General features: G+C 45.8%; 2 protein-coding genes across 7 annotated transcripts in view; both read right to left on the reverse strand.

Annotated features, from left to right (window-relative positions):
* Window positions 1-947: 947 nt before the first annotated feature.
* GNG4 (G protein subunit gamma 4) lies at window positions 948-12,771 on the reverse strand. Its single transcript, XM_035108401.2, has 3 exons — window positions 12,453-12,771; window positions 5,691-5,799; window positions 948-3,192 (listed from the first exon to the last, which is right to left on the reverse strand). The coding sequence occupies exons 2-3, from the start codon at window positions 5,787-5,789 to the stop codon at window positions 3,064-3,066; spliced, it is 228 nt and encodes a 75-aa protein (XP_034964292.1). The 5' UTR covers window positions 5,790-5,799; window positions 12,453-12,771; the 3' UTR covers window positions 948-3,063.
* An 8,713-nt stretch (window positions 12,772-21,484) lies between these two features.
* The window catches only part of LYST (lysosomal trafficking regulator), a 78,083-nt gene continuing 75,866 nt past the window's right edge, over window positions 21,485-23,701 (reverse strand). For all 6 annotated transcript variants that reach the window (XM_035108397.2, XM_035108398.2, XM_035108399.2 and 3 more), the window contains 2 exons: window positions 23,253-23,324; window positions 21,485-22,087 (listed from right to left, as the gene is read on the reverse strand). In XM_035108397.2, coding sequence (XP_034964288.2) covers window positions 21,949-22,087; window positions 23,253-23,324 — 211 coding nt within the window. In that variant the 3' untranslated portion in view covers window positions 21,485-21,948. The remainder of the gene's footprint in view (window positions 22,088-23,252; window positions 23,325-23,701) is intronic.

Below are 23,701 nucleotides of genomic sequence, written 5' to 3' on the forward strand. Positions count from 1 at the left end.
GAATAAGGGAATTTCCCGCAAAAAAAGGGAAAGTTGACGGCACTGTTACAGTATTCCACTATGACCCAGGTTGACATATGGGCCAGTTTTTCCTGGATTCTGGCCATGCCACCCCATGGCCATTTACTTTCCTGGATTCCCAGCTTTCCTTTCTTTAAAAAGGCTCTAGTGCTTATAAAATCAGATATTTAAGGCAAGATGTGCAGGGAGTATTCTGCCCAATCATTTCGTGAGGGGGAAAAGCTTTCTCCTCCCACTATGGAAGTCACAGCTAGAATTGGCATGCAAGGGAAGGAACAGGGATAAAACTGTAGAGTCACAATTCAACTGTCTGGGATTATGGAACTTCTTGGTTCATTTTGCATTTTATTTTTCCCCTCCCCTGAAGAAGTGAGACACCCATAGTAAGCAACAGAGGTTATTTGCATACCTGATCTTGGGCAGCATGGCCCTTCAAACAAAAGTTCAAAACTCAAACAACGTCTTATTTTGTTGCAAAAATGTGCCCCCCCCTCTTAACAGATTAAGTATTTAATAGATTGTTGTTTAGATTTTTACTTTTTAAACAAAGCATACATATAATATACAAATTAGGCTGGCAAGATACATGAAACTAGAATATTTTTTTAAAATAAAAAACCTACCCTTTAACCAGAAGGTTCCCAGCACAGAATACAAATCACTAAAATGTAACACAGCAATATCACATAAAAATTATAAAAACAAATGATCATCATAAAACAGCATTCCAGCAGTAGAATTCAATTCTAAAACCAGTACTCAGAATCTATGAGGGGGAATTGAGGCGAAGAAAGTGTGGTTTGTCCAAAGTTGAAATGAATCCACAGTACCAGAGGGACTTAATCCCAGGTGTGTGATAATGACACACAACTTGTAAACCATTTACTCTTATCAAACAAGCAGACAAACTATTACAGAGGCAATGATCACAAATCAAAATAACCTTTATTAAAATTAATATTGAAAGCATAAAAAACTTAAATGAGGAGAAAAGGACTGAAGTTGCACAGTAACACTGTTGATCACACAGCAACGAGCACATTAACTGTATAATTTAGAGGTACTACCTGTTTATCTGGAAGGAAACACCCTGTTAATCCATATGCCACCATTTCAAGGGCCTGAAGATATACTTAAGAGTAAGAGCTAACGTACAAAACAAACATAGAAAATACAGTTCCTTAATGTGTGCTGAACTATACTAAGAACATGCAGATGACCAAGACTGGTGGTGGCATTTTGGTGTTGAGCCTGGGATAAAAGCAATTGCTAAATAGCCTATGATACCATCCTGTAATGACAATTCATGGTTTACAGTGCGAAGTGTGGAAATCAATTTCTGCAAAATTTGTATAAACCTCTGAGCAACAATTCTTCATTTAAACTGAAATGGCCCTGCTAAACTTCAGTGTGCCATTTTGACCAGTGAGATGAGATCATCATGGTCTCATTTTGGCTTGCAAGTTCTGAATGTACTGCATTATTTAAACAAATCCCCCCCTCCAAAAAAAACCCCTCAATCTCCAAATTTCCTTAAATGGGAACAGGAAGGGTCATTGTTCAGTAGTACAGAACTGTGTGTGTGTGTGTGTGTGTGTGTGTGTGTGTGTGTGTGTGTATGCAGAAGGTCCCAGGCTCAGACTATGGTACCTCCTCATAGGGCAAGGGAATATTCCTGTACCTCCATCAGGGTAGAACAATTTAAATAAGCAAGAAGAAAATAGCAATTTTAATCACTGACTTAAGTTTTCTACTGATACTTCATATATTTTTCCTAAGTGATGCAAATCTGACCCCTAACCATGTTAACTTGCAAGTAAATACAGTATTTACAATTTTTGACTCTTGCATTCTCATTCCAGCATTGCCTTTCTTTGTTGTATGCATTTTTGCATGTTTCCCTTTTTTTAACGTACATATTAAGAAAAAATATTCCCATAGAGGGTGCTTCTTACCACCAGCAACCATGATAGCTTTGGAGATTTAGAATGCAATCCTATACCCTTTTTCCTGGGAATAAGTCCCATTGAACTTAGTGGGACATCTGAGTACATTTGTGCTGCAAGTTTGGGATACAGAAACCTGCACACTAGACAAATTTTATCTTCTCTTCCCTCTTCCTGTGTGTTGCTCCATTCTGCTTCACTTTGCCTGATTCACCGTCACAAAAACAAAGTAGCAAATAAAATGAAATAGCCATGACCAATTGGCTGACGCAAGATCTGATATAGTTACTGGGCAGGCTAAAACAACTTGTTTTCATCAAGCAAAAATGAATTGCCTATGTTTGTTTAGTTGGTAGAGTATAAATATTCCTATCTGAGAAATGATCAAACGGGTTTGTCATTTACACTTGAGAAGCCTGTTTTAATGCAATATGCCTGGTAGACTGTAGGGCTAACATTTTTATAGCCAGATTATTTAACATTAACCTAGTTATCCTTTGAAAAACTTAACATTTACATTTTTTAAATATTAAAAATTCTGCTTTTTAAAAGCTTATCATCATCAATGTTTATCCACTATGCACAGATAATGTGGTCTGACTTGGTAAAAGGCTGCTTCCTATGTTTCTAAGGGGCAGAAGGTTTAACGGTTGACTATAAGATAGGGGAAAGTTAGATTTCTAAAAGCTCCATTGTTTGAGATGTCACTAAGCACAACAATTTGCTGAATTCTTAAATAAAAATACAAAGGATTTTAAAAAGTTGAGAGTAGATATTGCGCACCTTGGTATCAGAATCTCTCACGAATAGACACACACATTCTAACTGTCAAAATCAAACTATCATATAACTGAAACCAAATAAGGCTCCTTCGTTAAAAAAAGAAGTCAACAGAAATGTTTAGTACAAAGAACTGGTTTTTAAAAATTGGCATTAGACTAGGCTTCCATGTAGAACACTTATATTAACTTAAGAACTTACTGTGTTCTTAGCAAGTCAGTTTCGGACTAAATTATTGTACAGAAGATGTCTTGAGGAAAAGCATGCACCATCAGTAATGTTTTCTCCCAAAGGTCATTTTTAATTGCAAGGTGATTCAGAGAATAGTACACAAGAGCTTCTTCTCCCGGAAGGGATTTTCAGATGTGGGCACTGGAATAATAAGGGGATCTTCGCCCATGTGAGCATCGCAGTATGCCAATAAATCAGCAGCAGCCTTGGATACCTAGAAAGGTTTAGAACAACAACAAAAAAAGGAGGGGGGGGGGAAACAGAAACCTAAGCATCATCATCACTGCTGCCTCAGAGCCAATGGAATCAGTTGAAATATTTCTATAGAGTACTGATTTGCACTAATAAAAGCAAAAACACACCTCAGAGCACATAGTCTTTATACTCAAACCTGGGCACAGGGCAGTAAGAAGGGTCCTCTTAATAGGCAAATGAGGAATGCCCTGGGGGCACAGCATGCCATCGCAAACCCCCAAATATGTTGCTTTTGGTAAATGTATAAAGCAAACCTACATATTCATGACAATTCATTTGTCTTCTCCACGATTGTGGCAGTGCCTGAAAATGGTGCCCACACAGGCTGAACTGGTAGAAAGTGTGGAATTACTTTTTAATGTGAAGAACATGTTCAGCTCATTTGCTGTCTTGCTACATCTTTTATCAGATGTTTTACAGTGTTGATTCGAGACTCAGAAGAGCTCCACTGAACTCTCAACTGGTTAAAATGAAACAAAACAAAGGAGGACAATATATAAATACTATCATTATCTTTGTTTAAATGGCTTGTTAGACTTGGGTTAGATTTAGACAGTGATGTCTTTGTAGTGGGTGGTGGCTCTGAGATTATCCACATTGTACCTTATCACAGATATAACACCCAGTTAACAACTAGCACAACTGCACCAAGTCCCAAAAACTCTCCTGGGTATGACAGTCACATAGGAAAATGGACAAAGGCAGCAGGGTGAGAGAAAACTCTACAACATTAAGTGGAGTTTCATTTGGTAAAACATTAAGTGGAATTTCATTTGGGAAACATTTCCTTCATGTAACAGTACAACTTGGAAACACTCAGACACCCCTTCTTCCTTCTCCTGCCCTCTTTTATATACTACATATATATTACCACACCCTCCACCTCCTCCTCAGGATAAAATGACTACTCAGGGGTTCAAGTTATCAAACATTTGAGATTTTAGCGTGAGTTAACAGCCTTGAGGAGAACTGTGGAATTTTACCATTACATTTCAGAGTAAAGGAGGTGATTAGAAGCAGCCCAAGTTAGAACATAATCCTGTTAGATACACTATAATTATAAGATTCAGTGACAAGAGAAAATGCTGCAATTACTACAGTCACCTTCCATGACAAGACAGACATAATTGCTATTCTTGTGACAACGCCCACTCTGCTTTTGCTTTGTCTAAAATGAGCACATCCACAAACATCTCTGTAACCACACTGTTGATCTCGCAACACTTATTTATTTTAGAGATATTTGCTCAGCCTCTTTTTTAAAAAAGGAAAGAGAGAAAACACAATAGCTATTGTATGCAACAGTGTGTGATCTGTCACTTGTAATAAAAAGCAACTACAGTGTTTCTTGATTGGAAGGCAGCAAGATCAACCCACTGGATATCCACAGACATTTAATTACACAAATGATTTATATCACTCTTGTCTAATTAATTAAAATCAGACACGAGTATAATTTCTTCCTCCTTTAAAAAAAATCCTCTCACAATAACAGTGGTGTATGAGTTTCTGGATCATAGCAATTGCTCTTCTCCTTTACACTCTCTCTCTCTCTCTCTCTCTCTCTCTCTCTCTCTCTCTCTCTCTCTCTCTCTCTCTCTCTCTCTCTCCACAAACACACACACACACACAAAACAAAAACAAAAAACAAAACAAAGATGCATTTTGTGGACTAATAATGTTTTTTACACTTATACCTCACTTTTCCTTTGATGAAGGCACAGTGGCGTACAAATGGTTCCTAGGCCTCTACTATTAAAGCAGCATACAGCATTAGACCCGTTTATCTTTAGAAGGAGAGTCACTTGCTTTCATAACTTCAAGCAAAATCTGCTTTGGCACAGTCTTAACACTTTCAATACACACATGCTTATGGAGGTGCTTTCAGAAGCTACTTTTGCTTTGTAGCTGAAGGCATCCAGTTTCAGTTTCTGACAAGGAAAAAACAGCAGATTTGCCATTTGTGTTTTGCTCTTAATGCCATTGCATGATTGTGAATTAAACTTGTACTACCATTTAATTTATTACTGCAGAAAGTGGACCCTTTGTACAGCAAGCTGAAAATGTAAAGACCATCAAGGCTTTCGAATGCCTCTGAATCCTATTTTGTTCAATGTAGCAAAAGTAAATTGTACTCTGAAAAGAATGCATCAAGTCTGACATTTAATAAGAACACTGACTCCTTTGGGAAAGGAAATAATGTACCTTTTCCTGAATTAAGAGGAGAGATGGCCCTTATCAAGAAAGAGCGAGATTGATCTACAGTGAAATCATTTTGGTGTAATCTGATCCTCAAGTCAACAGCCAACTGATCTTCAGGCATGAGATGTGCATCCTGTCAATGCTAGAAATGTGTCCTTTGTTTTAGCACAAGCTGACCAAATATTTATGCACCCCAAGAATAAACATTATATTATGATGTAATAAATGTAGACATAGTAGCAGTTTGAAATTTACCTTTATCCTGTCCAGATATGCCTCCATTTTCAGCTGCTCCACTGCTTTTCTTGCTTGAGATATATTTGTTGTACTGTTATTAGCCATTACCTCCTTCATCCTCCTTTTTCTAGAACAATAAAGATTACAGCATGGGGGAAATGCTCAAATTCCAAATGTAAACAAATCAAAGCATATATTCCTTTCTAGCCATGTTTTCATCCTTAGATCATTCTCTCATTTCAAACATCATGGCATGGAAAAGGGTCACAATTTACCTCCACAAACTCTCTTTTCTCAAAACTCTTCCAGTATATCCAATATCTAGTTTTCTTTACTAGGAACAGAATACACTTATACCGTGTTTCCCCCTTTTTAATACGTAGTCATAAAGTAAGCCAGGGCAGCAATTTTAAACATTTGTAAAATGTAAGACATACCCCGAAAATAAGACGTACCCCCATGCCTGCCAGCTCGGGGCCTGGAACTGGCTGCTGCTGCAGCAGCAAGCGTGCGGAGCGCCCAAGCCAGCGGCTGGGCCTCTGCCGAGCCTGGCCGAGGAGCCTTACATCCCAATGCCCGGAACCGGCGGCTGCTGCAGCGCCGAGCACGCGGCATCGCCGAGCACTCGGAACGCGCGGCAGTGCTGAGCGGAGCCCCCGAACCAGCGGCCGGGCCTCTGCTGAGCCTGGCCGAGGAGCCTTACATCCCGCCGCCCGGAACCGGCGGCTGCAGCAGCGCCGAGCGGAGCCCCTGAAACAGTGGCCGGGCCTCTGCTGAGCCTGGCCGAGGAGCCTTACGGTACATCCTGCCGCCCGGAACCGGCGGCTGCTGCAGCGCCGAGCACGCGGCATCGCCCAGCACTCGGAGCGCGCAGCAGCGCCGAGCGGAGCCCCTGAAACAGCGGCCGGGCCTCTGCTGAGCCCGGCCGAGGAGCCTTCCACCCCGCCGCCTGGAAGCGGCGGCGGCTGCAGCGCCAAGCACGCAGCATCGCCGAGCGCTCGTAGCACGCGGCAGTGCTGAGCGGAGCCCTTGAACCAGCGGCCGGGCCTCTGCCGAGCCTGGCCGAGGAGCCTTCCTCCCTGCCGCCCAGAACCGCCGCTGCTGCAGCGCCAAACACGCAGCATCGCTGAGCGCGCAGCAGCGCCAGGCGGAGCGCCCTGCCATCCCGCCACCCTGAACCAGCTGCTGGAGCGCACCGAGTGCTCAGCAGCTCGGAGCACCCAGAAGCGCCCTTGCCCCTTTCTTCTTCTCTCTCTTTTTTCCCCCATACGCCCATCCTGTCAACAGCATATCCTCTGCTTTACTGGTAGGTGATAGAGATAAATGAGAGAAAAGCTACATCAGCAGAAAATAGACAGATTTCTGTCTGACCTTTATTTCCTAGGAAAGTCTTCCCACTGCAAAAGTAGACTGCAGCGTTAACTCAAATCTCATGCACATTCAAAGAACTTGCTTTCCCTCAAAGAATTCTGGGCATTATACAGAAGTTTGCTCCTCAAAAATTTACAGTTCCCAGCCAACCCTTAACAAACTATATTTTTGCATACATTGTATTGTTCTAATACATACAACAGCCTTGTCAGGTAGGACAGAGCCCAGCAGCGCCGTGTGCAGTGCCCAGCAGCACCCTGAGCCAGCGGCCTGACCCGGCCAAGGAGACCGTAAGGTAATAAAAACCATAATAAAAAAATAAGACATCCCACCAAAAATAAGCCACCCTGTGTTTTTTTGAGGAAAAAAAGTTATAAGACGGTGTCTTAAAAAAGGGGAAACACGGTACCAATCAGGTGAGGCCACATTTCTATGCTGAAGCAGGAGCCATGAGACAGGTTATAAATCAAAACAGGGACAGTAAGGACTCAGATCTCTGTATATCCCCTAAGCAGTGGCTAGTGTGACTAACACTAGCGATCATGGCAGCCTACTAGCTAAATTTGCAATATAAATTTCAGGGGGAGGAGGTTCACTTATGAAACAGCCCAAAGCTCTGGGGTCCCATGGGCAATATGCCGTGCTTTCAGACACCACAGTTGCTACCCAAGGCCTCCTCCCAGGTTTCCCACACACACAACGGATGGCACTGGGCTGGCTAGAAATAAAGGTGAAGACATCAAGTCACCCCACCCTCTCATCTCCATTTCCCCAGAATGCTTCTGGTACATGCTTTTCCCATTTGGTGTTTGATTTGCCTGCTTTTTCTCTGGTTTGGGTGTATTGCCAAATATGCCTCTGGGCCCAAAAAGGCTGGTAGCCCATACCATACATGGAGTACTCTCACCAAAAGACCCCAGGCAAGACTATTTTAAATTTTATGATCAAATCACTCCCTAGCCTTTTAGAACAGAGAAAGCTATCTCATGACTTGGTTTCTCTTAGCATTTGTCTCAGGGGCCTGCTAAGTCCCCGAATCATGCATTTGTCTTTCAACTGAAGGCTGATGAAAGACAATGGTGTAAGCAAATGGTGCTGCTTAAAGACAAGTGTGGATTCACATTTGCTGTTAAATCTTTGGCTAAAATGGAAGATGATGCCTTTGAAAAGGGCTGAAAAGATGTTTCTCCAGTGGGCACTAGGACACTGCCCCCCCCCAAGTGGGAATTGATTCAACTGAGTTGTTGACTGAGATCAAGAGAATTTTAAAGTTATATAATCAACCTCAAAATAATAATAATGCAGATCTGTCAGCCCTTCAATTTATCCATAAACATAATAGTCAATACTGTATATTTACCCCAATTTATGTGTACTTATTCTCATTGCATCTGGTGAGAGGTAATTTTCAAAGCTGAAATCGATAAAATTACCCGCACTCCTCTATGCCTCAAGAATACCTATTAGAATTAGCACTGAATTCAGCTGAATGTTGGGAGAGGTTTGCATTACAGTGATCTGATTGAGAACTTTGGTTCCAAGAAGGCTCAAAAAGCACATTTCATTACATTACATCATTACATTCATTACATTAATTAAGAGAATTGCCTCTTAAATCATTAATCACTGTACCATTATTTATTAGTGAAATGGCCACCAACAATTCACCATATGTCCCTCCCATGATGAAGCCATACAACATGCTTTTTTTTGAAGGAGTACGCTTTCTCTGTTTCTCCATCACATGTGGAGTCAACAACTTGTATTCATATATTTGCATTGCAGTGTTGATATGCTATATGAATCTTTTCCACTCCGGTTGTAATAAAAATAGACCACAATGCATGCAATATGATACTTTTATAATACTTTCATTGAAGCTTCATGTACAGCCGTACTTTGGTTGTCGAACGGAATCCGTTCCAGAAGGCCATTCAACTTCCGGAAAGATTCGACAACCAAGGTGCGGTTTCCGATTGGCTGCAGAAGCTTCCTGCATGCAATCGGAAGCCACGTTGGACGTTCGGGTTCCAAATAATGTTCGCAAACCAGAGCACTCACTTCCGGGTTTGCGGCGTTTGGGATCCAAGGTACGACTGTATAGAACTGAATGAAATTTTATGCCTGACTTGTTTTCACATCTTTAAGGGCCCCCATAAATGATTGCCATTTATTTCACAGCAGGAACAGTGATGTCATCTCCTGGAGCCCCATTTTCCAACTCTGCATGCCAAAAACATTTTTCTCATGGAGAAAAAACCCACCAAAAAAGCTAGGCCATAGAAGAGGCAGTTTACATCAGTATGCACAGCTATGAGTTAAACCCCCACTTTTAGTTGGAAAAATTCCATTATCACCAAACAAAATGTGGAAAAAATTTCAAGTCCACCCAAACTTTTAATCAGACAGGATGTTAAACAAAACATGTGAGAAGGGGGTGTCTTGGGGGGGGTATTGCCTTGGTATTAAAGCCATAATATCTGCATTGGCCCAAAGTTCATTTTTTGTTCTATATAGCCTAAGAATGTGTGTGGCTAAACAGCGCTAGTGCTTCAGGTTTTACTTCTGCACACACACACTTCTTTCACTCTGCAAGCTGAGAGTCATGGATGTGGTGGTGCTAAACAAAACACTGGATAGCCCCCCCCCCCCCGGAAACCAATGTTTCTTTCTTGGTGGTGATGAAAGTACTGATTTTGAGACACTTGTGTTAAATGCAGAAAGTGGTGGAAAGTTGATAGCAGATAGAGGTCCTTATTACACAACCACTGCCTTGCAGTTCAGCTGACAATTTTTTATTTTATTTTTTGGACAATTGAGGCCAATACAAGCATATCCATCTGTCTATTTCCAAAGTCAAAACCTGAACAGAATCTGGCTTTGGAAAACTATATCTGTGTGTGGTGGGGGTGGGAAGTACAGCAGGAGAGGGTCTCTCTATCTGCACAGTCCCTATGCAAAGTCCCTCTATCTGCAACAGAAGGGGGAACTGACAAATTTACCCACCCACCTCAGAGGTTTTCAGCACCAAATCAGGGACTGTTCTTCGGCCCCTGAAAAGATCATGAAGGTGGAGAATTAGACACAGACTGAGTGAAGATTGAGTTCAGCACCCATTGTCTACTACATAAAGGACTATGAGGCATGATATCCCCTGTGAATTTTGATCAGTCCCAGGTAGTCTAATGTTTTGGGGTTGTGTTTTTTTTCCTTTTTAATGAATGCACTCAACATTGAATGTGGGGGCAGATGGGGCTCATCAACCTGGGAAGGAATCCCATCTAGGAGAAGGAAACTCTGATCCTAAACCTCCACTGCCTTGCAGGCTACCGGTATCTTCTGCACAAATCCAGAGTGGGGTCCCAAAGATGGTAGGATGGCACCTTGTACGCCGCCTCCTGGCAATTCCTGCAGCCAAGCTGGTGCCAAATATATTGCTCTGCTTTCCTTCGGACTACATCAGTGAGGGCAAGGGGGGACGGGACTTGTTATATGTGCAGCCCAGAACCTCCACACGCACTGCCTAGACTTATGCCCTGGGGAGGACACTTCCTGATACGAACTCAACAGTTTGACTTCTCTCAAGCCAGATGGAGGCCAACTAAGCAGAAAAGGCATTACAAATCCTAGTTCTGCAACTTGACAAGTTTTTCATAACATAAAAGCCCTCTTAAATGAAGCCAAAGGATTATCTATTCTTATCACCTGTTTCCCCACTGACCAACCCGATGCTCATGGGAAGCCCACAAGGACAGTCCTCTCCTGCTGATGTTTCCCATGAATTTATCTAATCCACTTTAAAGCTATCTAAGTATGCACTGTGTGAAGAAGTGCTTCCTTTTGTCTGTCCCAAATCTTCCACCGCTTGGCTTCATTGGAAGACACACACACACACACACACACACCGTCACAAGAGAGGGAGGAAAACATCTCAATCCATTTTCTCCACCACATGCATAGTTTTATGGAGCCGTATAGTGATGCATTCTTCCTAGTCTTTTGTCCTTCCTTCTCCTCATGATTATGCTTATGCTGTGCCATTTGTGCCCTGCTCATCTCACTCGGGACACTGTGATACCTTCTGCAGTGCAAGCTTCTATTTGCACTCGGGAAGCTACGAAACTGGGGGGAGCGTGCACTAGGAGTCTGCCTGTCTTACAAATATTCAGATTTCTTTGAACAAGATTTTCAAATGCACGTCAAGCAAGAGATATCTGCTTTCAGCAGGAGGTCATCTTGATAACCATTCTCACACAGCTCACACGTCTGCAGAATTCTGGGAAATACGTGCCAAAATTGGCTTATTGCCTTTCTTGGCTACCATCTCCTTCGTCTACCATCTCTCCATGTTCATTATGTTCAATTTTTTTCTGAACAAGTATCACTTTTTACATAATAACCCTCTCTAATCAGTATCACAATGGCCACTGGAATCCAATATTTTCCGGGTGATCTAGGCAGACATGAAGGCTCTTCTGATAACAGAGGCTGGGTTGCAGGTTCCCTTTATGGAAACTCACAGTACCCATTATTTCTTACTAGTAGACTGACTCAAGTGAGAGGTACCAGAGCCATTAGGGTTGTGATGATTCTGGCCAACAAATCACATGAGAGTCATTAAAATACAAAACTGGCACACTTCCTGCAAGTGATATAGAAATCTTGTCTAACCTGGAAAACACCAAGCTTCATTTGCATCAGGTTGTCTAGAACTCATTCCTTGGACCTACAAGCTCAACGGCAGAAACATGTGCACAATGGAAAAGTATGTCTCAGAGCAAGTACAGAGTGCATAGCCCAACCACCCATTTCTGATGCCAGGAAATAAATGTTTTCAAAATCGGGCAGCTTGTTGTTTAGTCCTTCAGTCATGTCTGACTCTTCGTGACCCCATGGACCACAGGCACCTTATACCCCACTATTTTTCTTTGTCAATCCATCTCCCTACTCCCAGGTACCCATTACCTTTAGGATTAGGTAGAACACTACTCTCACCTGGAAAGACTATCCCATTATTCAGTAGTTCCTTCCCAAGTTACCACACCTGCGGATAAGCAGAGTATCCTTGAAGTCAACCCTGCAATATGTGCGAGTGATTAAAATATTATTTCCTTACATGCACGCAGGACCCGGGTCTCACAGGCGTATCTATCTATAAGGACTAGCAGGCACTTACGGTATACACCTCGCAGTATTTTGCTCCCTCGTCCATCACAGAGAACACGAGATCGACAAACGCTGGAGCCAACCCACGCGAAGGGATCCCTGGAGACTGCGCCCCTGGGAAGTCTTCGACTCCCGCCCAAGATTGGGCGAGACACCAACCCAGCGCAGCGGTCTGCTGCTTTCCTTTGCTTGCCTACTTTCCCATTTCCATTCCTTCCCTGATCCTGACCCGCAAAGACTCACCCCTTGCAGTCAGACGACGACGGAGGCTCGGGACAGTACGAGGGACTCTCGACGGCGGAGCAGCCCGAAGCGGCCACCTCACGCCCCGGCTACAACCAGGCTCGCGTCGAGGCGGCACATGCCTGTCCGGCGCGGGGGGTTTGAAGGAGCACGGCCGGCCCACCACGCCCTGCTAGACGCGCCTCCCTCCCGGAAAGGGGCCCAGCGGGACCCGCGGGCTGCTCAGCCGCCTGTCCTCCTGCGACAGGAGAGCCCAGGCAAGCTCTTTGCAGCAGGCTTTGAGCAAGGCAGGCGGGGGCGCGCGCGCACCCCCGACGGAAAGGAATTCCAGCTCGTGACGTCAATGGAGTTGGGTGGGAGAGCAAGAAAGAGCGCGCTTCCATACCTACCGGTACTAGCTACTCCTGGCTTCTCATATATATCTTTGTTTAATGAGGGCAGCCCGTCTGCGGGGTGTCGCGTGTTGCAGGAAGAGAGAAACGTGTGTGAATTTTCATCGCGCAAATTAAAGTGATCACAGTGTCTGTCTCTCTCTCTGCCCATCCAGCAACGTTTCTGCCTCTTAAGCAACGCAGAAATTTCCCTAGAAACGCTAGGAATTACTTCCAACCCATGAAAGCGAACATAGAGTTTACTGTTTATATAGGTGGCAGTGTTATATGAACTGGAGCAGGCATCCCCAAACTGCGGCCCTCCAGATGTTTTGGCCTACAACTCCCATGATCCCTAGCTAACAGGACCAGTGGTCAGGGATGATGGGAATTGTCCAAAACATCTGGAGGGCCAAGGTTTGGGGATGCCTGAACTGGAGGTATAGAAATGCTTGCTTGCTTGCTTGATTTAGGAAGGAAGGCACTAAACCGATTCCAATGTCTAAATAACCAAATAAAGCTGTATCCCGTCACGTAGTAGGCCCTGAAAGGTGTTCGCGGGTTCACTTTTGCACGGGGGGGGGGGGGGGGGAGGATTCGAGATGACACACTTGTGGGTTGACTGGGTACCAGCAAAAGAATATTGCTCATACCGTGTTTCTCATATTATAAGTCATGTCTTATATTAATTTTTTCTTCAAAAAAACACGACATGGCTTATTTTTGAGGGATGTCTTATTTTTTAATAAAGTGCACGCGGGCGCTGTTTGCCGGGCTTGTCAAGCCCAGCAAACAGCGCCCGCCGATCTTCGGTGACAGGCGGGGGTGGGCGGAGAGCGGAGAACGATCTCCGCTTCCCCCCCACCCCCGCCTGTCACACAGCACAGGTCGGCGGGCGCTGTTTGCCGGGCTTGTCAAGCCCAGCTAGGAGCGCCCGCCGATCTTCGGTGACAGGCGGGGATGGGGGGAGAGCGGAGAACGATCTCCGCTTCTCCCCCACCCCCGCCTGTCACACAGCACAGGTCGGCGGGCGCTGTTTGCCGGGCTTGTCAAGCCCAGCTAGGAGCGCCCGCCGATCTTTGGTGACAGGCGGGGATGGGGGGAGAGCGGAGAACGATCTCCGCTTCTCCCCCACCCCCGCCTGTCACACAGCACAGGTCGGCGGGCGCTGTTTGCCGGGCTTGTCAAGCCCAGCTAGGAGCGCCCGCCGATCTTCGGTGACAGGCGGGGATGGGGGGAGAGCGGAGAACGATCTCCGCTTCTCCCCCACCCCCGCCTGTCACACAGCACAGGTCGGCGGGCGCTGTTTGCCGGGCTTGTCAAGCCCAGCAAACAGCGCCCGCCGATCTTTGGTGACAGGCGGGGGTGGGGGGAGAGCGGAGCACGATCTCCGCTTCCCCCCCACCCCCGCCTGTCACACAGGACAGGTCCGAAGATCGGCGGGCGCTGTTTGCCGGGCTTGTCAAGCCCAGCAAGGAGCGCCCGCCGATCTTCGGTGACAGGCGGGGATGGGGGGAGAGCGGAGAACGATCTCCGCTTCTCCCCCACCCCCGCCTGTGTCACAGGACAGGTCCGAAGATCGGCGGGCGCTGTTTGCCGGGCTTGTCAAGCCCAGCAAACAGCGCCCGCCGATCTTTGGTGACAGGCGGGGATGGGGGGAGAGCGGAGAACGATCTCCGCTTCTCCCCCACCCCCGCCTGTCACACAGCACAGGGCTGAAGATCGGCGGGCGCTGTTTGCCGGGCTTGTCAAGCCCAGCAAACAGCGCCCGCCGATCTTTGGTGACAGGCGGGGATGGGGGGAGAGCGGAGAACGATCTCCGCTTCTCCCCCACCCCCGCCTGTCACACAGCACAGGTCGGCGGGCGCTGTTTCCCGGGCTTGTCAAGCCCAGCTAGGAGCGCCCGCCGATCTTCGGTGACAGGCGGGGATGGGGGGAGAGCGGAGAACGATCTCCGCTTCTCCCCCACCCCCGCCTGTCACACAGCACAGGGCCGAAGATCGGCGGGCGCTGTTTGCCGGGCTTGTCAAGCCCAGCAAACAGCACCCGCCGATCTTTGGTGACAGGCGGGGGTGGGGGGAGAGCGGAGAACGATCTCCGCTTCCCCCCCCACCCCCGCCTGTCACACAGCACAGGTTGGCGGGCGCTGTTTGCCGGGCTTGTCAAGCCCAGCTAGGAGCGCCCGCCGATCTTCGGTGACAGGCGGGGATGGGGGGAGAGCGGAGAACGATCTCCGCTTCTCCCCCACCCCCGCCTGTCACACAGCACAGGTCGGCGGGCGCTGTTTGCCGGGCTTGTCAAGCCCAGCTAGGAGCGCCCGCCGATCTTCGGTGACAGGCGGGGATGGGGGGAGAGCGGAGAACGATCTCCGCTTCCCCCCCACCCCCGCCTGTCACACAGGACAGGTCCGAAGATTGGCGGGCGCTGTTTGCCGGGCTTGTCAAGCCCAGCAAACAGCGCCCGCCGATCTTTGGTGACAGGCGGGGGTGGGGGAGAGAGGAGAACGATCTCCGCTTCCCCACCCCACCCCCGCCTGTCACACAGGACAGGTCCGAAGATCGGCGGGCGCTGTTTGCCGGGCTTGTCAAGCCCAGCAAGGAGCGCCCGCCGATCTTCGGTGACAGGCGGGGATGGGGGGAGAGCGGAGAACGATCTCCGCTTCTCCCCCACCCCCGCCTGTCACACAGCACAGGGCCGAAGATCGGCGGGCGCTGTTTGCCGGGCTTGTCAAGCCCAGCAAACAGCGCCCACCGATCTTTGGTGACAGGCGGGGGTGGGGGGAAAGCGGAGAACGATCTCCGCTTCCCCCCCCACCCCCGCCTGTCACACAGGACAGGTCCGAAGATCGGCGGGCGCTGTTTGCCGGGCTTGTCAAGCCCAGCAAGGAGCGCCCGCCGATCTTTGGTGACAGGCGGGGGTGGGGGGAGAGCGGAGAACGATCTCCGCTTCTCCCCCACCCCCGCCTGTCACACAGGACAGGTCCGAAGATCGGCGGGCGCTGTTTGCCGGGCTTGTCAAGCCCAGCAAACAGCGCCCGCCGATCTTTGGTGACAGGCGGGGGTGGGGGGAGAGCGGAGCACGATCTCCGCTTCCCCCCCACCCCCGCCTGTCACACAGGACAGGTCCGAAGATTGGCGGGCGCTGTTTGCCGGGCTTGTCAAGCCCAGCAAACAGCGCCCGCCGATCTTTGGTGACAGGCGGGGGTGGGGGAGAGAGGAGAACGATCTCCGCTTCCCCACCCCACCCCCGCCTGTCACACAGGACAGGTCCGAAGATCGGCGGGCGCTGTTTGCCGGGCTTGTCAAGCCCAGCAAGGAGCGCCCGCCGATCTTCGGTGACAGGCGGGGATGGGGGGAGAGCGGAGAACGATCTCCGCTTCTCCCCCACCCCCGCCTGTCACACAGCACAGGGCCGAAGATCGGCGGGCGCTGTTTGCCGGGCTTGTCAAGCCCAGCAAACAGCGCCCACCGATCTTTGGTGACAGGCGGGGGTGGGGGGAAAGCGGAGAACGATCTCCGCTTCCCCCCCCACCCCCGCCTGTCACACAGGACAGGTCCGAAGATCGGCGGGCGCTGTTTGCCGGGCTTGTCAAGCCCAGCAAGGAGCGCCCGCCGATCTTTGGTGACAGGCGGGGGTGGGGGGAGAGCGGAGAACGATCTCCGCTTCTCCCCCACCCCCGCCTGTCACACAGGACAGGTCCGAAGATCGGCGGGCGCTGTTTGCCGGGCTTGTCAAGCCCAGCAAACAGCGCCCGCCGATCTTTGGTGACAGGCGGGGGTGGGGGGAGAGCGGAGAACGATCTCCGCTTCCCCCCACCCCTGTCTGTCACACAGCACAGGTCCGAAGATCGGCGGGCGCTGTTTCCCGGGCTTGTCAAGCCCAGCAAGGAGCGCCCGCCGATCTTCGGCTCTGTTCCCCGATGCGCGACGGCTCGGGGAAGCAGGCAGGGAGCTCCTGCTGGGTTCCGCGCCTTCGCCTCTCGCTCGGTCGGGGCTACACAACATGGCTTATTTTCGGGGTATGTCTTATTTTTCACCAACCCTTAGAAATCCTGTCATGGCTTATTTTTTGGGGATGCCTTAAAATATGAGAAACACGGTAGTAACAGTGTCACAAACCGATTTGGATTTGATTAATAGGGAAAGGTCATCCAATCTCAATCTGTAATTTAACATGACAAGTGTGAGGGGTGAGTAAGAGCTGCTTCACACTTTGAGAAGGAATCGTGTTTGCCAGTGATATACAGATGGTTCCCATAGCGAACACGAAAAAGTGTGAAGGACAAAGAAGCGTTCCTAAAACATTTTGTTAGCCACGCTCCAAGCACAGAGGACCTTGGCAACTGTTTAAACTTTAACACCATGTGTTATTAAGGTGCCTCTACTCTTCATACTACTACAGGGAACGCTGATGGAGGCTCCGCAAAATAATGGTATATTACCAGAAAATGTTAAAACGCTCTTAACTAATGGGGAGTTTGGAATTATAACTATGTAGGGGGGGGGGGGACTAAAGCTCCCAAGGCTCTTTGGGGAAAGCCCAAATGGATGGTGAGGATGTGACATTAGGGCCAAGAGTAGCAGCCTCTGGCTATTCCTCCTGAGCCCCAGCCATTCCCCACTACAGTGGTACCTCTGGTTAAGAACTTAATTCGTTCTGGAGATCCATTCTTAACCTGAAACTGTTCTTAACCTGAAGCACCACTTCTGCTAATGGGGCCTCCTGCTGCCGCCACGCCGCCGGAGCACAATTTCTGTTCTCATCCTGAAGCAAAGTTCTTAACCCGAGGTACTATTTCTGGGTTAGCGGAGTTTGTAACCTGAAGCATTTGTAACCCGAGGTACAGTACCACTGTATAACCATGCCTGGGTTCCCAAATCCAGCCTGCTATTAGGTGTGGAAGATGCTCTCTCCTCACTTCTTGTTGGCATCTGTCTGCCTCGGGAGACAATGGAAGAGTGCGCCTTTGGGGACGACGTCGAACTGTTGGAAACTTAGAGTTCCTGCTGTGGCTGTAGAGCCCGATGTGGGAGACATGTTTTGTTGCAGCTGGGGCAGATGAAGGCGTCCGGTTGTGCTGCTGGAGATGCTCCATGGCATTCCTTCTAGCAGTCATTCCTTCTCTGCTATGGATGCACAACCTGACTGTCTGTCTCCAGGCACTGAGGTTGTCTGGAACGGATTTCAACTGCCAGCCCAAGCAGCTTCTGTATATGGATATATGGAACAGGAGACACCCTCTTGTTCGGGCATCCCCAAACTCCGGCCCTCCAGATGTTTTGGACTACATTTCCCATCTTCCCTGACCACTGGTCCTGTTAGCTAGGGATCATGGGAGTTGTAGACCAAAACATCTGGAGGGCCGCAGTTTGGGGATACCTGCTCTTGTTCTTCACCTGAAGCAACAATTATGTCTTTGGCCAGCCCCGTGTAGGACATACATGAAAGCCCTATTTATTATCACTGTGCTGGTGCAGGAGGCAGGGGTAGAACAGAGGAAAACACAGCTGTGACTGACTGGTTGAAAGGGGTCTATGACAGGGGTTCCCAAACTAAGGCCCGGGGGCTGGATGCGGCCCAATCACCTTCTAAATTCGGCCCGCGGACGGTCTGGGAATCAGCATGTTTTTACATGAATAGAATGTGTCCTTTTATTTAAAATGCACCTCTGGGTTATTTGTGGGGGCCTGCCTGGTGTTTTTACATGAGAAGAATGTGTCCTTTTATTTAAAATGCATCTTTGGGTTATTTGTGGGACATAGGAATTCGTTCATTTTTTAATAAAGAATATAGTCCGCCCCCCCACAAGGTCTGAGAGACAGTGGACCGGCCCCCTGCTGAAAAAGTTTGCTGACCCCTGGTCTATGAGGTAAAATGACGCTAAAACTGTATTATTGCAACAGCAGAGCTCGCAGAGGTGGATTTAGGGGAGCGCCCCTGCTGGGCCCCAAGCAGGGGGCACTGCAACAATGGCAAACAACAGAAGGTAAGGCGAAGGGTGGGGGCTGAATTTTGGTGTTGTACAAGGCACCACTGAAATTTTAAAGCCTTCAAAGTCTGCCACTGGAGCTCATTTTAAGGCCTTCTCTGTAATGGAATGTAAATTGTTTTTCAAATTTCAACACTAGGTGAGAAACAGCAATGGCTGTGTCAGATGAATCTACTCAATAGCATGGAAGGAAGCATAAGATGCAGCCCTATAATGAAGCAAAATTAGGCAGTTGCCTCAGGTAGCAGACTGACTTTTGTTAAGAATGGTACAGTGAAACCTTTGGCACCCTTGTGTCTGTGCTGGCTGGAGCTGCGGGAAGTTGTAGGCCAAAGGACTGGCATAACGGGCGGGAGATAGATCTGATTTTCAGGGCACAGTCCAATAGGAAGTTCTGAAGTGAATGGAATTCCAAAGTAGAATTGTCTTACAATACTGAATATCTGCAATTTATTTTTTTGCATTTAACTGGTCCTAAGAAGGAGATTGCACTGGAGCAAATGTAAACAAAATAATGACCCAAAATAAGTAATGTGAGTTTTCATCTGTATATTATTAATGCCTTATCTATATTTGTATGAAATACTTTATTACTCAGCAATATAGGAGCAGTGAACATAAATATACTGTAATTATATTATTATTATTTACAGGGATATTCAATGTATGCATAAACCTCATGAGGTGTTATTAAGATTTCCAGAACAAAGCTGCCATGCTGAATAAATATCATTCTATCCGAAAACCTTATTGCTTAGCATAAAAATACTGCATCTCACAAGGTCAGTTGTTTTGCATATTTAAGATTTATAATAATGTCCTAAAAGTAAGACTTCATAAGTGACATTTTGTATCCTAATGTAGAAGCAATTAAAATGCCTTAAGAACAATGAAAAAAAGATGTTACCTCAAGCACAGCATTGCAGTATAAGTCCTTGTTTTTAGATGGTAAACATGATTGAAATGTGAACCAAAATGCATTTTCCTTTTGCAGTTTTAAATGTGGAAATCCATAGTAGGTGTTAATGTAACGTCGGCATCAAGTTGGGAAAAGACTAGGAAGAGACATACATATATTCACACACCATGCCTAGTGTGCTTTTTTAGATTCTGGATTAATCAGAAATACTTTTTTTTCCCAAAAGAAAGCTTTTTTGAAACAATTCTGAAAGCTTCAAGACTCCTACAATTTTATATTTGAATGAGCAAGAAAAGGGCGTCGATTGCATATTTCTGAAGTGACCAGTTACAGTTTTCATGATGCTTTTAAAAAGAGGCACATGCAAAAAAGAAACATCAAAGGGAAGATCAAAATGAAAGATGTAGATTATGGAAAAATGTATAAGTTAATACATCACTAAGGAATTCTGGGCTTATTTGCTTTTCCCCAAGAAAGAGAGTAGATGCATTTATACCACATGTATATCAGAAATTTAAATCAACTTATTTATTGAACTAGTCACATGAGAAAGCCATTAAGATTCAGAATTTTATAAACTGAATGTTAAAGGCTTTACATATTTAACTGTTAATTGTAAATATTGTTGTTGTTGTTTAGTCGTTTAGTCGTGTCCGACTCTTCGTGACCCCATGGACCATAGCACGCCAGGCACTCCTGTCTTGCACTGCCTCCCGCAGTTTGGTCAAACTCATGTTCGTAGCTTCGAGAACACTGTCCAACCATCTTGTCCTCTGTCGTCCCCTTCTCCTAGTGCCCTCAATCTTTCCCAACATCAGGGTCTTTTCCAAGGATTCTTCTCTTCTCATGAGGTGGCCAAAGTATTGGAGCCTCAGCTTCACGATCTGTCCTTCCAGTGAGCACTCAGGGCTGATTTCCTTCAGAATGGATAGGTTTGATCTTCTTGCAGTCCATGGGACTCTCAAGAGTCTCCTCCAGCACCATAATTCAAAAGCATCAATATTGTTACAATTTGCTTTTAACAAGAGTGGGGAAAGTCATGCTGAAAATGTCATAATTTTGTTTAAATGCATAATTTTGAAAGAAAACGTATGGGTTCCTATTCTGTGAGTTCATGTTCTGCGCATGTAACTCTTCATTAGTATTATACAGATATACCGTATTTAAAAATGTAATTCATGCAGTTTTTAAACAAATCAAAATGATTTTAACAGAATTATGATATTTATAGTTTTTCAATCCCCTACCATTGCTAAAGCTGAATTGGGAAAAAATAGTTTTGGTGGAGTTTAAATATTTGAAGTAACAGAATTGCTCAGTTAGCCAGATTGTCATAATTCTGCTCCCCCTTCCCCTCCGCCATTGCAGAGTTTTTACAATTCTTATATGACAAATAGAAGCATATTTCTGCTTCTGCTTCCCCATTCTTGATGTCCAGAGTATAAACCACAAGATGTTCCAGTCTTTGGGATTTTTATATAATTTGAAATTATTTTGAAAGATCTCTGTATTGCTTCATGTTGTCACAACAGTTTTGCCTATTAAACTACAGGTACCATATATACTTAAACAGCTATAGACTTATGGTCTGTTATAAATTAAGACAGTGAATAAATAGAATCACATTTCATAGAATTGTACTTCTGGTATTTCAACAACATTGGTGCAGAGACACCTACAGAGAGTTAATTTGCTTCTCTATAAAGCAAATCTGAGTTCTTGAATTTTAAAACACTGGTAGTGGGTGTGTCCATTCTAGAGAAAGGTGTACGACAGTCAACTAATAAGTTACACACACAAACCGACCTTGTGGTTTTTTTTTTAAATAAACCTTTGAAATATTTTAATTCTGTTTTATTTTTTTACAACACAAAGGGGCAGAAGTCACCATTAGCGCTTCAGGGTTTAGAATATACATGTCCACAAAATGATTTGTAAAAATATTTTTACATTATACATTGCAGCATTTAAACTTCTGGGTTAGCGCTTCTACTCTCTCCTGAAAAAAGCACACCAGAAGTTTCCTATAACCAGTGATATGGTCTGGTGCGTGAGCATACGTAGCAGCCTTCCACTGATATATTGCTAATCTACTCTCAGTTATCATGAAGATGTTGAAGAGTATTTCAAGACCCAGTTAAGCAGAAGAGGTTCTATAATCTACCCTGGATTGAAAGCGCTTCAAAACAAACCAAGGCCAAGGAGCAAGAACAGCCATCAGCCAGCTGCATAGCTGCTCAGGAATGAGTAGAACATGGGGAGTTTCAAGCGCTGTTGGTCCTTGCGACACCAAGCAATAACAGTTCCTTCATTATTTGCTGTGTACAGATGATGGCCATCACAGGAAAATGTAAGGCTGTAAAGAAAAACAAAACAAAAATCTGTCACATCTCACGGGTTATTGAGAAAATTAAACCCTAAACCAAGGATGTTCCTCAAAGGGATTGCCGGGGGGGGGGGAGGAGACTCAGTTTTAATATACCTGTGCTAATACATACATTTATTTTCAACACTGACATCCTGCCTTTCTAAAAATAAAGTCTCGTACAAAACAGCACGTTGTACATATACTCAATTCTGCAAAACGTTAGGAATGTTTGCAACAGCTCCTCCGCCCTCACCCCTGAATAGGTCCCAAGGAAAACTGCGGCACATCAAGTCTACACTCACTCTTATTTTATTCTAATTTTTTGGAATTTGCATGCTTTCCCTCCCCCGCTCCCCCATCCCGGCTGCCACTTATGCTGGAGTGCAGTCAGGCAACCATAAATTTCCTTGTGCAGTTTTCTGGATTCCTGCAAATCTTAGGGATCGAAAGAAAATGTATGTGAAATATCTATGGAAAGAAATATATATGGCTAAGCTCCTGATGTGCCTTTACTAGCCCACTGCAAAAGAAATGGCTTTTGAAAGTAAATTCCCAGCATACACTTTTCAGTTTGCTGCCCAATTCATTTGGCGCTAAAAATTTTTTATGCGGTTTGCTTCTGCAGTTTTCTCGTTTTATGTAATCTGACGGATCAAAAGAAAGAATATTTATTCCTCCATTCAGGAATGCACCAGAAATAATTATGAGCACAGCCAGGAAAAAGAAGAAAGAAAGCACAGAGAAAGTCATGGGCATGGAAAGGAGCATAGCAGATACTGACAACTGAACACAAAAAATGATCTACTGCGGCCCTCAGTAGAGCAGTTGTGAGCCCAATTTCCCCCAATTTATTGGATTATCCCCATTTCAGACAAACCCAACTTTACAAGGGAAATTGATATTGTTGGTGTTTGAGGGTAATATCATGTGGACTACACAAACTAAATGGGAACACAAATAGATGCAAACAGCCAGTAAATTCCAGTGTGAACAAGCCCTAATGCAGAATTCTCAAAATTATCTGTAATAGGAACTTCAAAACGGTAAGCAAAACATATTTCAAAGACATCAATTTACACAGAAAACAATGTTTTCACAGCGTAACAGTAAATTGCTATGTGTTCCAAAATGAAGACTTTTGTTTGTTTATTACCTTACAATAGGTTTATTTGATTTAGGGAATGTAATTTCCCGCACAGGTTTCAAATCCCACGTGCTCCACAGCCTAAGGAAAAGACAGACAAAGACAGAATGACTGCAACCGCATACAATCCAAAAACATCTTTTCAGAGATTTGGCTGCAGTATTGTAGGACTAGCACTTTCATCTCATTTTGTGTCCTGCCAGAGTCTCTGGTTAAACTTGTGTTGCGGATTTTTGGCATTTTTCAAGATGCACCCATGACCTTTCTGCACTAATGTATATGTATACCTTTTTAGTGCAAGTGTAACGGACAAGCTAGTTGTTGTTTTTTTAGAAAAAAGATTTAAAAGCCCCTTTCATATGCTGCAAACAGGTCCCTTCTGAAGCAAGAGTGCCCTCCCTCCTTCACAACCTTGTTGTAAAGCTGTGAAACTAGGGTTACTGTATGGAGGAAGCTGT

This window comes from Zootoca vivipara, chromosome 3, assembly GCF_963506605.1.
Source record: "Zootoca vivipara chromosome 3, rZooViv1.1, whole genome shotgun sequence".
NCBI classification, from domain to species: Eukaryota; Metazoa; Chordata; class Lepidosauria; order Squamata; family Lacertidae; genus Zootoca; species Zootoca vivipara.